Source organism: Helicoverpa zea, chromosome 10 (assembly GCF_022581195.2).
Source record: "Helicoverpa zea isolate HzStark_Cry1AcR chromosome 10, ilHelZeax1.1, whole genome shotgun sequence".
NCBI classification, from domain to species: Eukaryota; Metazoa; Arthropoda; class Insecta; order Lepidoptera; family Noctuidae; genus Helicoverpa; species Helicoverpa zea.
The window spans coordinates 956,537-971,260 of record NC_061461.1 but is presented as its reverse complement, the minus strand read 5'-3'; the positions used below and the strand labels follow the sequence as shown (position 1 = coordinate 971,260).

At 36.4% G+C, this 14,724-nt stretch overlaps 1 protein-coding gene across 1 annotated transcript; it reads right to left on the bottom strand.

The window, feature by feature from the left end:
• Window positions 1–13,086: 13,086 nt before the first annotated feature.
• On the bottom strand, window positions 13,087–13,974 carry LOC124634110 (GS homeobox 1-like). Its single transcript, XM_047169531.1, has one exon. The coding sequence runs from the start codon at window positions 13,972–13,974 to the stop codon at window positions 13,087–13,089; it is 888 nt and encodes a 295-aa protein (XP_047025487.1).
• Between the last annotated feature and the right edge of the window lie 750 nt (window positions 13,975–14,724).

The following is a 14,724-nucleotide window of genomic DNA, read 5'->3' as shown; positions in this document are numbered from 1 at the left end:
GTCTTCGGAAATATTATCTGGGCTTATTGTTGGTTATTTTCTATTATGTTTATATTTAAAATACGTGGATATAAAGGGAACTCTCACGATTCTCCCCTTCAATGCAATGTCCATACTTCTTATTCTCATTTCCACTCGTATCATAATAATTCATGCCACAATTTGTAAGACATCGAATATGTACTTTACAAAGACTGCTCTTAAAACTAAATATGACACAAAGACACATAAAAAAATAACCTACCATAAAATGATTTTCGCGTTACAACATTACGCATTCCAGTCAAGACCGTTGCATTCAACCCTCTAACGTTTCCGCGCAATTTCTCCATCTTGCACACTTCAGATACAAGAATACACAAAAGACATAAGTAGCATTCGGACAATAGGACAATACTCATACAAAACTACATACAAGTTGTATGACGAATCACCGATTGTAAGAGCCCTTCATTCATGGGATCCACTCCGCCATATTGATCGAGGATCTATAGATCTGGTGTGAAATAATGGTTAATTTATGTCAACCCTTGACGAATTGGCTATCATTGTGTCTGTGGGCTGTTACGTTATTTGATTGAGGGTTAACGTGTTACACTTAATCGATAGCAGTCGTTTATAATGTCGATAAATGTTATTGTAGTGTCTAAAGCGATGACAGTAATGGAATGAGTGCCTGAGATGTATGGGGTGATAAAAATAATTGTAACCGTAAGTTTTAAGTGATTTTTTTCCTCAAGTTTAATTTGATTTCGGCAGAGAAGTTATAGCTAGTAGATAGTGCGATCCAATATGGGACATTCAATCCATGTTTCATCATGTTTTGCGCATGCAGATAGGTAAACCGTTTGTCTTAGTTAACTACACATTATCATAAAGAATATGTATCGAGAACACTATAAATTATGTAAGTACCTGTTTCTTTCATGAAATAAATAATATTATCACAACACACTTATACACTTAAAACAACAATAGCACCAACTAATTACATACTATTGTAACCATTTTTCTCATAAACAAAAAATACAAACAATTCGTGATTACCCTTCGTCATTTATTGCACTTCGTCATTACGTTTCGTTGTCATTCGTCATTACCGTAACGTGACGAATGAGAATGTTTCGCAAACAGATTTAAATGAACATTTGTCAACTATCAAACTGGTTGTGGACTATTGTAATGGTAATAAGAAAAGGAAACACAATAAAAATCTGTTGTAACAGTCAATAGATGATGATTATTTCCTTTTGTCTCGCTTTTATACAAAATATGTAAGGAATCCAAAAACATACTATTCATGAATGAATCTTTATGTAACATAGACCATCAAAGAAAAAAAAATGGACTGGTTATTAACCTATTACCTTAACTATTAAGTATTAAATTAAATAGAAATTTAGTATTAGAATTTTATTATTTTTTTATTATTAAATCCTTCCAGCCTTTAGTAAAATCTTCGAAAGGATCATGTTAGATCAGATGTTAAGACATTTTAATTTAAACACCATATTTCATGACCGCCAGTACGGCTTCACAAAGGGTAGGTCCACCACTGACGCAAGTGCAAGATTGATCACCCAAATCTTAAACGCCTGGGAAGATTCGCGGGATGCTGTGGGCATCTTCTGCGACCTTTCTAAGGCGTTCGATGGCGTTGACCACGACACTCTCATTTGTAAGCTGAACCACTACGGAATTCGTGGTAACGCTCTCGCGCTCGTCCTTTCCTATCTATCAAATAGACAGCAAGTAGTGGACATAAGTGGCTCAACTTCATCTGGGTCATTAGTAAAAATGGGCGTGCCGCAGGGCTCAATTTTAGGTCCTTTTTTATTCTTAGCTTATATAAATGATCTCCCGTATATGATGTCTGAGTTCTCTGATATTATTTTATTTGCTGATGACACTTCATTTGTCTTCAAAATTAACAGAAAGGAATCTAGTCCCATAAACGTAAACGATAGCTTGGTTATTCTGAGCAAGTGGTTTGCCGCGAATAACTTGCTTCTTAATTCTTCTAAAACGAAATGTATTAAATTCTCTTTACCTAATGTAACACCAGTAGGGCTCAATATCGTTCTGGACGATAATAAGTTAGATGTTATTAAGCAAACCGTCTTCCTGGGCATCACCATAGACTCTAAATTGCAATGGGGTGCTCACATCTCAGCAATGTCAAAAAGGCTGAGTTCCGCAGCTTATGCAGTCAGAAAAATAAGACAGATTACTGACGTTGCTACTGCTAGGCTCGTGTATTTTGCTTACTTCCATAGTATTATGTCCTACGGTATTTTATTGTGGGGGGCAGCGGCGGACGTAAATTCAATATTTGTACTCCAGAAAAGGGCAGTTCGTGCAATTTATGGCCTCGGCCCTCGCGAGTCACTGAGAGAATTATTTAAAGAAATTGAAATACTTACACTTCCTTCTCTTTACATTCTTGAAAATATAATGTTCGTACGCAAAAACTTAAATCAATTTATTGTTAAAAGTGATATACATTCGATTAATACAAGAAACAAGCACAAACTAGTAGTTCCGAGATTCAGATTAACGAAATCGAATAAATCGTTTTTAGGGAACTGTGTCCGTTTTTACAACAAGCTGCCTAAGTGTGTAACCGATCTCACGGATATAAAATTTAAGAACACTGTAAAATCCACCCTCATTAAAAAAGCTTATTATAAAATTCAAGACTTCGTTGACGATAAAGATATTATATGGCGATAACTCATCTCTCCATGTGTTGCTTCCCTGGCAATTAAACGTCTTTTTCTTTTCTCTTTGGATTGTATAGATTTACTGTTTACCTTTCAGTTGCATTGTATAATTTTATCAGCTTACTATTGTTATGTAATAGAATGTTTGTGACAATATTACTTTTTAAAAGAGTGTCTATGGAGTTTCTTGCCGGCTCTTCTCCATGAGACCAACTTTTTGGAACCGTGCAACTAATTTGACGTTTCATAAGAGCCTGCAAAGGCCTATTTGAAATAAAAACAATTTGATTTTGATTTTGATTTTGATTTTTGAATTATTCAAACCAAACTCATCATTTTAAGTTCACAATAAAATTTAGGTATTAAATTAATTTATAAAAGGAGATCATTCATTTCGTAAACAAAACTGAAAGTGCCGGCCAGAGTAAAAAAATACTTGATTCTTGTAGAGAATAATGCCTTGAACATTTTTTACTATTACAAGAATCGTCTACAATTAACCCCCCGGCTGCTATTTGACTTTGAAAATACCAAAAAATCCCACAATGTTTGGAGCATTACATTACGGCCCCAAACTGAGGAAGGAAGCTGCTGCCTTCAAAGAACTCCTGCCCAACCTGGGAAGTCATCAAACGACCCCCCTCCCGCTGTGGGGAAGTCAGACTCTTACTGACTAAAACCCATCATGGGGAAACCAGGGCCGGGGTAATTCTTTCGAACAATCCTGCAGCCCCTATAGGCTTTGTCCCACAAAAATATCGTACGATTCTTGTCGAGGATGCCCTGAAGATTTTTTACAATTATAAGGAACCTCTTCGGTTAACCCCCAGACTGCTGTTTGAGTTTAAAGTGGGAGAACCGTGAATAAAAAATCTATACTTGAATGTTATGGCAAATAACGTCCACAGTATTTTTTTAACCAACTTCCCAAAAAGGAGGAGGTTCTCAATTCGTCGGGATCTTTTTTTATGTATGTTCACAGATTACTCAAAGACGCCTGAACCGATTAGCAATTTTGTTTTTGTTTTTGATAGGGTATACCTTCCAGGTAGTCCCCTAATCACCCAGTCAGGATCTGATGATGGAAACCCTGAGAAATCGAGGGCAATTTTCGAAAATTGTAGGCGTGCTTAGGTTAAAAACTTGACAATGAGGTGTACGTCTGATAACACTATGCAACAGTTAAGGTTTGGAGCTGACTTGATGATGGAGACGAGAGAAGGTGGAGGGAACTCGACAACTGAATATGCAAACTACCTTGTGTTTGGGCTTATATTATTTGTATTGACGAGACCTTTGCAACTGTGAAGGTTTGGAGCTGACCTGATGATGGAGACTGGAGAAGGTCGAGGGAACTCGACAACTGAATATGTAAACTACCTCGTGTTTGGGCTTATATTATTCGTATTAATGAGATCTTTCCACAAATGCAGATAGTGACAACTATGCTTGTCACTGAAAAGCCAAAAATAAAAACCTTTTTACAAAAAAAACACAGTGTCTAATGGATGTTCCTGAGTTTATACGCCACCGACTTCTAGGCCGATGCACCTAAGAATAGTATTTTTTTTTGCATTTCAGTGTCTTTGGGAGTCGGTTTTATTTTTTTGTTAACTGACCGAACGTCTACGATTACGGCCCCTGCTACACTGATTAGCTCCGATTAGCCTCTTACTGATTTAAACCCACCATGTTCCTTCTGACCATGTAGCCAGGCCGCGGTAACTCTTTCGAACAATCCCGCAGCCCCGGCAGGTTTTGGCCCTGGTGGGCCACCTGGGGTTTGCTAACTCTCTGAATCCTCCGAGCCTTTTTCCCAAACTATGTTGGGGTCGGCTTCCAGTCTAACCGGATTCAGCTGAGTACCAGTGCTTTACAAGAAGCGACTGCCTATCTGACCTCCTCAACCCAGTTACCCGGGCAACCCGATATCCCTTGGTTAGACTGGTGTCAGACTTACTGGCTTCTGACTACCCGTAACGACTGCCAAGGATGTTCAATGGCAGCCGGGACCTACAGTTTAACGTGCCATCCGAAACACAGTCATTGGTGTCTAAGATATACTTAGAAAGTACATGCAAACTTAGAAAAGTTGCATTGGTACTTGCCTGACCTGGAATCGAACCCGCGCCCTCATACTCGAGAGGTCGGTTCTTTGCCCACTAGGCCACCACGACTTGCTACCTTGCGACCTCAGAGAGTTTGCTAACTCTCTGAGGGGGGCGTAAACAATGCATGCCGACGACACATGTTGTCTGTCTCTAAGGAGACAGAGGGACTATGACCCACTCGAAATTCTATAGGGGCGAGGGGGAATGGGATGCCTTCGTCTCCTTCTGTGAAGCATGCCAGAGAAGGAGGCGGTGGAATAACTGAGAGTTCGCGCATCTCATCCCAGCCGCTGCCGTGGACGTGGAAGACACCACGCGCATCGTTTGTCGAGAAGACTCCCGGCACCATAGATGTCGGTCTGTGGGCGGTGAGTTTAGGGAGGCTCATCGTCCCTCCGCCTCCTTAGAAACAACAGGCCTGTGTCGGCGCCGAGCGTTGACCCAAGCCCTCCTCAGACAGTCAGCAAACCCCAGTGGGGCCCGCCAGGGCTGCGGGATTTTTCGAAAGAGTTACCGCGGCCCTGGTACATTATCAGAAGGAACATGATGGGTTTAAATCAGTAAATCTCCTCGGTGTGCCGCAGGAGGGGGGGGGGGGGATCGTAGACGTTCAATTAGTTAAAAAAATACTGTGGACGTATTTGTCGTAACATTCAAGTATAGATTTTATATTCACTTTAAACTCAAATAGCAGTCTGGGGGTTAACGAAGACGTTCCTTATAAAAGTAAAAAATCGTCAGGTCATCCTCGACAAGAATACTACGATATTTTTAGCGGGGACAAAGCCTATCGGGGCTGCGGGATTGTTCGAAAGAATTACCGCGGCCCTGGTTTCCCCATGATGGGTTTTAGTCAGTAAGAATCTGACTGCCCCACAGCGGGAGGGGGGTCATTTGATGACTTCCCAGGTTGGGCAGGAGTCCTTTGAAGGCAGCGGCTGCCTTCTCCAGTTTGGGGCCGTAATGTAATGCTCCAAATATTGTGGGATTTTTTGCTATTTTCAAAGTCAAATAGCAGCCTGGGGGTTAATTGTAGACAATTCTTGTAGTAGTAAAAAATGTTCAGGGCATTATTCTCTACAAGAATCTACTATTTTTTTCTTCTGGCCGGCACTTTCATTTTTGGGTACAAAATGTTCGAGACTTGAATGATCTCCTTTAAATTCTTCATTCATCACATATCTACTTGAAAAAATACCAAAATTCAATGACCTATAGAAAACCAAACCAAATTAAACTTAAACAACTCGGAAATAAAGTTTAAAATCCCTTAACACAAAACACTCATAGTCCTTGAATTCAGTGCCCTATTATCAAAGCGCACGGTTGTCACCGTGATAGGAGATTTATAGGAAAACGAGCTAGCGTTTCGAATGACATGCAAATATGTTCGCATGTCATTTGTTCCTTGTATTGTATCACTCGTTATTGTTGCGTTATGTAGGTTTGATAATAGGACCCCGTTTTGAGGGTGCGCCAATCAATTCTTGAAAAAAGTTTTGCGATTTCTTTGACGTGTTGTCGGGTAAAAATAAGCGCATGCTTGTAAGACTATAAGGTTCGAATTTTTGTATTTACCTACATACAAATATCCAAGGTAGGTGGAGACTACTCCGCACACGTGGAAACGAAAATCATTTCTCAATGAGTGGGTTAAGTAACTATAGTATGTATACTGAAAAAGTTTTCAAATACGTCCCCAGTAGTTCCTAACATCAGCGCGTTCAAGCAAAATACAAACAAACGAAGTTTGCAGCGGTATAATTTAGTAGGCTACATATACGGAACGTACAAATTCGACCTAATTATTCCAAGTATGTATAAACATTACAGCGTAAGAAAACTTTTCATTACCTACTTACCTTCATCTAAAGTCTGAAGAGCCTAATCTCAGTGTAAACGAATAAATCATGACTCTCTATCATGACTTCCAAGGTTACTTTATAATGGCGACGCACCACGCAAAATTACGAACTTTCCTGAATAATTTTACTAAGTTCTTCTTAAACACAACACGCTAACGGTCTTTTTAACCGACTTCCCAAAAAGGAGGAGGTTCTCAATTCGGCCGATATGTTTTTTTTTTTCTATGTATGTACATCGATTACTCCGAGGTTTATAGACCGATTTACGTGATTCTTTTTTTGTTCGACGCGGAATAGCTGCCAGTTGGTCCCATAGTCATCAGGTCAGGATCTGATGATGGAAACCTTGAGAAATCGAGGGCAACCTTCGAAAGTTGTAGGGATACATATGGTAAAAACTTGACTCTCAGGTGTATGCCTGAAAGCACTATTCAGCAGTGAAGGTTTGGAGCTAACCTGATGATGGAGACCAGAGAGGGTCGAGGGAACTCGACAACTGAATATGTAAACTACCTCGTGTTTGGGTTTATATTATTTGTATTGATGAGACCTTTGCAACAATGAAGGTTTGGAGCTGACCTGATGAAGGAGACGAGAGAAGGTCGAGGGAACTCGACAACTGAATATGTAAAATACCTCGTATTTGGGCTTATATTCTTTGTATTGATGAGAACTTTCCTCTTATATGGATAGTGACAACTATTCGTATCTCTGAAAAGCTGTAAATAAAAAAAAAATCACAATAAAATTAAACCGACTTCCAAAAACACTAAAAAGCAAAAAAAAAAAAACAAACTAATTTTTTTTTTGCTTTTTAGTGTTTTTGGAAGTCGGTTTAATTTTATTGTAAAAAAGTTTTCATTTACCTCGTTTTTGAATAATAAATTCTTTTAGTTTTGCCTGTGTAGAAATATGTTTAAGTGCTTGTTTTGGTGTAACATGAGAATAGTTTTGGAATAGAGAAATGGAAAAGTCCTAAGTTTTAATTTTACATAGGAATCAAAAATCTGTCTAAAAGTTTTTTTTATAGGTGTGCACTAAAAAAATGCAGTATGATAGTTTCTAGTTTATAATATAATAGGCTATAAATAAATTCCAATTTATAAATAAATAAACCAAGTTTAATTATACTAACGTAATACCATAAACAAATAATCAATTTCCCACCCTAATTGCTGACCAAAAATCTCTTACACAAATAAATTAATTTGACAATAGAAACACACTTGATGACAGTCCAATCGTAAGCGGGAACCGACTGATGAAAAACAAATTCCGAATTTGAAGTTCGAAATTCAAATAGATACCAATGAAAAGATGCCGCGTGGCGAACTATACAGAGACCAACTTTAATACACCATTAACAAAAAAAAAACACGCCAATTTGAACTTTATCGCTTAACAATAAAACCCTATCATTTATTGATCAACAATAAAATATTTTGGTAGTGTATTGTGAGTGTCAAGAATTACAAATTTAATTTTTCTCATTCTAAAATAACATTACAGCTTTATTGCTACTGCATAGAGTTGAAAATTGAATAGCAATAATATTTTTAACTGTATATAGAGCGGGGTTAACTAGTATGGCTGCCACGCGGCAAAGCGTCCCTCCATAGATAATAAATGCTTTTGGCAAATAATTACGATATTTGATTTTAGATGGATGATGGTCGTTGGGCAAACATTAGGTGGAATCCCTACGTGGGAGATTTATTACGCATGTTGTGTTGCGTTGTAGGGTTGCAAAATATATTCCAAGTAATTGAATTGGATTGGAGATTTTGGATAAAATAATAAGGAATGAAAGTGGAGAATAAGATAGTAATCAGTTATTTGTTGCTTTAGTCTACTCTGAGATTAGTTTCTATAGATCCGTTATTGCATTAGGTCCATGATATTTGAACGGAAATCTATCTAACATTACATAAATTGTATTGCTCAGTAAAAAAACAGGTTACAGTAATGAAATCCAGCTTATAATTGAATACCTGGGACCAATTCAAATTCTAACTAATAGATGGCAGCCACGCTCAATAAGCAAAGCTGGTGATTTAAATAAGGAGTACCTATATAGTAACAATGATCAGAAGGCTAGCTTTGAACAAGAGACCACAACAATAGTTTCAGTTTAATAAAGAAAATAAATTTTTCCAAACCATCAGAAAAGAAAAGATAGGAATAGATACCAAGAAAAAAAAAACACTTATACGTATATAATGTCGGCCAAACGGCACAGCAGTATATACCATTATTTCTTATTATCTCTGAAACCCTACAAACTTAAGATTAAAAAAAAAAAAAACTATTTATGAGTCGGCGGCGGTTATTTGCTAAAATTACACGAAAAAATGTTTCAGCATTTAATTCTCCATTTGCTTATAAAAAAGTTGTAAATAAACTTACCTTCTGTGTTTATTTATCGGTACCTGGCAGTGGTGGACTGAAAAGTTTTCGATACACAACTGGGACAGAGATTTTACGGAATTAAGTGGATATTGCAGGGTTCGCTGCATACAAAATATTGAATTAACTGTTCATTTCGTTTGTCAAGTAAATAATCTTCTTCTGACGACTGTATGATACTTATGAATTGGTATCGAAAAGAAGTAAGTACCTACTTATGGCTTTATTGCTTTCAGTAGGTATGATACTAAAACAGCCAAATTATGGTTTTCTTAAGTCTAAGGGAATCCTACTGTTTCTTGTATGTATAGTTCTCTGATGCTCATCGAAGTTGATGCAGTCGTTTCAGAGTCTTACCTATGCACAAAAATATAATTATTATTTATTTATTATAGTGTAGGTTTGTACTCAAAACAAGACAGATAGGCAGTAAAACTTTGATTATTTGTGTTGTTTCAGTAATTTGACCGCCAACTAGTTTCCAGTCGTGAACTAAGTACAAATTACTTCGCTTGATTCATTTATTTTAGATTGGCGCTCGGATTGAAGGAACTATATACAGGAAGATTCTTAGATCTAGCTAGTTGGTTTTGCTGGATTTATTATGTTTATATTATTCAATTTAATTCTTATTATAATTATAATAAATAATGAGTTAGTGCTTGATGAAGCCTTACAGCGAAGTAGAATAAAAAAATGCAGATACAATACCTAAGTTATATCAACGGATGATTGTAAAATCGACGTGAAAAGATCTCTCTTCTTGATCTATTTATGGGTGTAGTAAACAAAAGTAGATTTATAATAATAATGGCGTCCACGGCCGATTTCGGCCACGGCGGCTGTTCTCATCTAAGGAGATCAGCCAGCTGCGCAGGACATATAGTGCACGAGCATTTGCGCAGACACAGGTGCACTCCCTATTCCTTTACTCTCATAACCCGATGGGACGGCAATCCGATACGACCGGAGAGAGATCAGGCGCAGGACCGACATTTACGTGCTCTCCGATGCACGGGTGAATCAATCACCAACTTCCAGACTACGGGCTGCTTTGTGAAAGTTTAAGAAAACCCACAAAGCGATTTCGGCCCGACCCGGGAACAGCAGCCGCGCTTGCGACCCCTAGACCAACGAGACAGTGCTTTTTTTATAGTATTTATAGAAACCCAATAAAACGATGCATAATCTATTTAGTTGCAGATATAAATAAAATTTCTAATGCTCTTATTGGTGTACAACCTGTAAGTTATTTTCTAGTAAGAAAAATGTCGGAATCAATCATATAAGAAAACTTTAATGTGTTTCTTTAACTTTCAAATATCTTGCATAGGGTAATTATTATGATAAAATCTTATCAAAGCAAAGATGTCTTCTTAAAATGATCAAAGGAAACTTTTAATGCAAAATTCATGTATTGGTTCAAAAGATTTTCTATAGAATCAAGAAGAAGCGAGTGTCTAAGTAAAATAACTTAGTGTAGCTTACAGTCGCCAAGTTGGTTATATTTTCATTCTCCATTGTTTCACAAAGTCTATTATTGTTCTGAATATTATTCATTGAATCTGAGTTTCATAGTTGCAAAATGCAAATACTGTTGAAATGTAATTGTATTCTGGTTTATTGAGATAGTTTTTATAGGTCAATTTCAGCCTAGATATAATTGTTTCTGGTGTGTATCACAAGAATTTGTTACATAATTATTAAGTGTAGTATTTTGCCGACGATAAAGTTATAGGAATATTTATAGCTAGGCACTTATAATTTGTTTGTGTAAGAAGTAAAGAACCTGCCTAATTTTCACCTACCGTAGTACCTAGTATCACTCATATCCTTTAGGCTAGGTAGCTATTTAACATAATAGTATATATGTAACTGTTTATCGGTCAATAAACTATGACTTACTGCCATTAAAGGGTAAATTATAGTAGGTACCTAATTATAAATTAATACTATTTATAGGTGTACAAACAAACTTTTTTCATTATTCATAATAAGCCTTTTACATCAAATAAATGCATCGTAATTTATATTAAAAACTTTTAAATAATTTTCAGTGTTCACCATTTATTTCGACAGAATTTTATGAAATGAAAAACAATAATTATTTACTTTGTAATTAAACTGAAATGTTCAAGAACATTAAAATAAAAGCGTTCAGTTAAAATGAGGCTTTTGTGGTCAACTTTAATGTGTGGTTTTGGGTTCCATTACTGTTTTATGAAAAACAATTAAAACGTGTGTTTATTAATGTTTTGCAGAAAAGTTGAATTTCGTCCATACTATGTGTGTTCAGTAGGTTTACTCCCATTTTCAGAAAGCAATAAATCATGTTATTATATTCGTAAAGTTTTATAGATAAAGCAGGTTTTCAGTTCAGGCATTCACCAGATTATATTTAAAGAGGGAGTTATGACAGAGTCTGTCTTAAAATATTATCAGTTTTAATTCATCATATATTAATAAGTATTTAAATTACAAACTACAAACATACCTCTTAAAAAGTCATTAAATTCCTAACGTCATCCTAACACAGTATTAAAATTAATTAAATTCACACACGCTATGACATTCCTTGTGAAATTCTCGTCACCAATACGCTTGCATTATTAGAGGTCCGTTCATAAAATGTCCCCTAAATTCTTTAGGCCTCTTCAAATACTATGCTCTTAATGAAATCACCGTATTCGTACTTGCATTATTCTCCTACTATATTAAAGTTGAAAATATTGCGTTAGATATTTCTATTGTTCATAGAAGTGATCAGCAAATTATTCTGTTTTTATGAAGATTCATATCGATAAAAATAATATTACTTGTGAGACGGCAGATAGAAGAGTATGAAGGAGAAAACATGCCGACCATGTATACAATTGGGATGTGTGTTCGTATGTACATATCTATTTGGTTTAGGCCTACATTAAAAGGTCCTATCTTAAAAAGGCATAAAGATGTCTGTGTACTAAGTGATAAATAGGGAAAGAAATAAATATTTACTTGATCCACTTCAACAATGTAATTTATGTATTAGGCTTTAGCATGATGTCTATAAAAATGTTAGATGAAATAAAATTACCTACTTAGCGAATAATTGATCTCGCCAGCACTTTTGATCAGAATGTGAAACTTGGATAATAATGATCACCATTAGCGGCTTCATAGCGATTGTAGTCTTCATCACTATGTTCTTCTTTTCTTCAATTTAGTAGGTTGCGTATACCTATATTATTTTTCAGTGCTTTTTAAAAGGTTATTTTTAAACATCATTCACGAGTAGATAAGGGTTGAAATTGAAAAATCAAAGGCAATAAATTTCAGTTCGTACAATTTTATTATACCCTAACAAATTGTAAAGATTTATCAAAATATATATATCTTATTTATACCAAATCGTTGTTCATAAATTATTATTTACATTATTAACAATATACAAATATTTTACAAGCGTACTCTACTTAATTAGAACTTGGACCTGACTTGCTTAGTAAGTTACAAACAGTTTTATTGCTATCACAAATATTAAGCAGTAAAATCTAGACATTATTAGTGTAATCAATTTTAATTAAACAACTTGTTAATTACTAGAAACAATTGCAGTGATTACATAGTTCATTGAGTAGAAGTAAATTGAGAATCGATTTTAATTTATAACATCGTTATAAATTAAAATCGATTAAATATATAAATTAAATTCGATTAAGCAAATTCAGTCCTAATATTGAGTTAATTATCATTTGTTATTTGATCCCAAAAATCAATTACAATCATACAAACGTTATGAAAATTTCATTTTTTACAACCACAAAATTGGCACTTCAGAATCTCACGCAGGTCTCAATAATTTACACTCATCTACCTCTAAACATTGTCAATTAATTTAACAATCATAAAATCTTACTGCAAAAGGCTATACAAAACCTTGGATTCAATCCCAAAACCACGAATAAAATATTCAAGTCTTTCCACAATAAAGTTTACTCTTCAAGAATACTGAGAAAGGTTTTGAGCTTCGTAACTATTGTCATGATCACTAACCACGTCTATTTGTTCCTGATCGCAAGCTTCCTGGTCTTTTGAGGAGCAGGTACTCTTAGCACAGCAGCACTTCTTAGCACGAGGATCGGAAGACACAGGGGATTCCTCCTTCTTTAGCTTAACGCGGCGGTTCTGGAACCAGATCTTCACTTGTTTCTCAGACAGTTTCAAACGGGAAGCAATTTCTATTCTCCTCAATCTTGATAGATACATATTCATTGAGAATTCTCTTTCTAATTCCAGGAGTTGGGTGCCCGTGAAGGCTGTCCTGATGCGCTTGCTGGAGTCTTCCTTTAGTGGTACACGTTTTAAATCCTTCGAGTATCCTGGCAGAAGTTCCTCTGGGTGACCCAGTGGTGGGCTTGGAGTACCATTCCGGCTTTCACTGGATAACGAAGGTGACCGCTGTCCTTGACTCTTGGAAGGAGATGTAGTCACTTTATAAGGATGGTGAAGATACGGAGATACAGACTTCTTTCGCCTATTCACAAAGTTCACAGGCTCTTGTTCTTCAGTTTTCAGGTATCCTTCAAAAGGTTTAGGTTCAGCTTGAGCTTCGTAGAAATCAGGGCGAGGCAGCTGATGCAGTAAAGGATAGCGGAAATTCAACTGCTCCAAAAATGGTCTAAATAAATCCGGAGCCCGCTGTTGCTGCAGGCCGATGTTCAGGAGATTGTTTAAGTTCCCCGGGTAAGGGTAAGGTAAGTACTTCGAACGCGGATCCAAGTGGTGTCCGATCAACGCGTAAGGATGTATAGGCTCACTAGACAGTTCATTTTTCTTGCAATCTTTCGTATCACTGATCAGAGCGTCGACTAAGAACGACCGAGACATGTTGATGTAGCTCGTGGCACGAACTCCGGTATACTACTGAATATGGGGTGCGTCTCTCCTAAAAGTAACAATTACAAAAACTACCCCCACTTAGTGCACCCTATTGTAAATACACACAATGGGTCTCGAAGCGTTTTGGCAATTATTTGGCCCGGCCCACCCCTTTGTCGGTGAGACGTCAACCCCAGTGTTAGTTGGGAAAAAAAAACTTTGAATAGAGCATTTTAGTAGCTATGAATAATTTTGTATGGCACGAAACATCCCTAATATCTGTCTCATTAAATCCAATTTGGTTACTGTTTTGAATGCATGTGTGAGATGTGTACGTTGATTTTTTTTTTGCTGTTTAATTATTCAGGTTTTTTAAAGGATTTGTGGAAATGTTGCTATTAGTTATTGCGTGTTAACATCTTGGGGATTGGAAACAGGTTTTTTTTTGTATCGTCATGAAAATATAAGTTTATAGTATATAGTAATATAAGTTATTTGGCATTTTATTTCTACTAGTTTCTTCAAAGTTTCGTACTAATTGATCAAAAGTCTGGCATCTTTAAATCAGTATTCGAGTATTTTTAAACGTATAGATTTAGCCCATCTCCAAATACTCTGTACTTTATTTAATACTAGCTGTTGCCCGCGACTTCGTCTGCGTGGGCAATTTGGAATTGTCAAAATACTACTTATGCCGTAGCGTAGGTGTATTCTTTTACATAACAATATAATTAGGATTACCACTTAGCAGCAGCACGG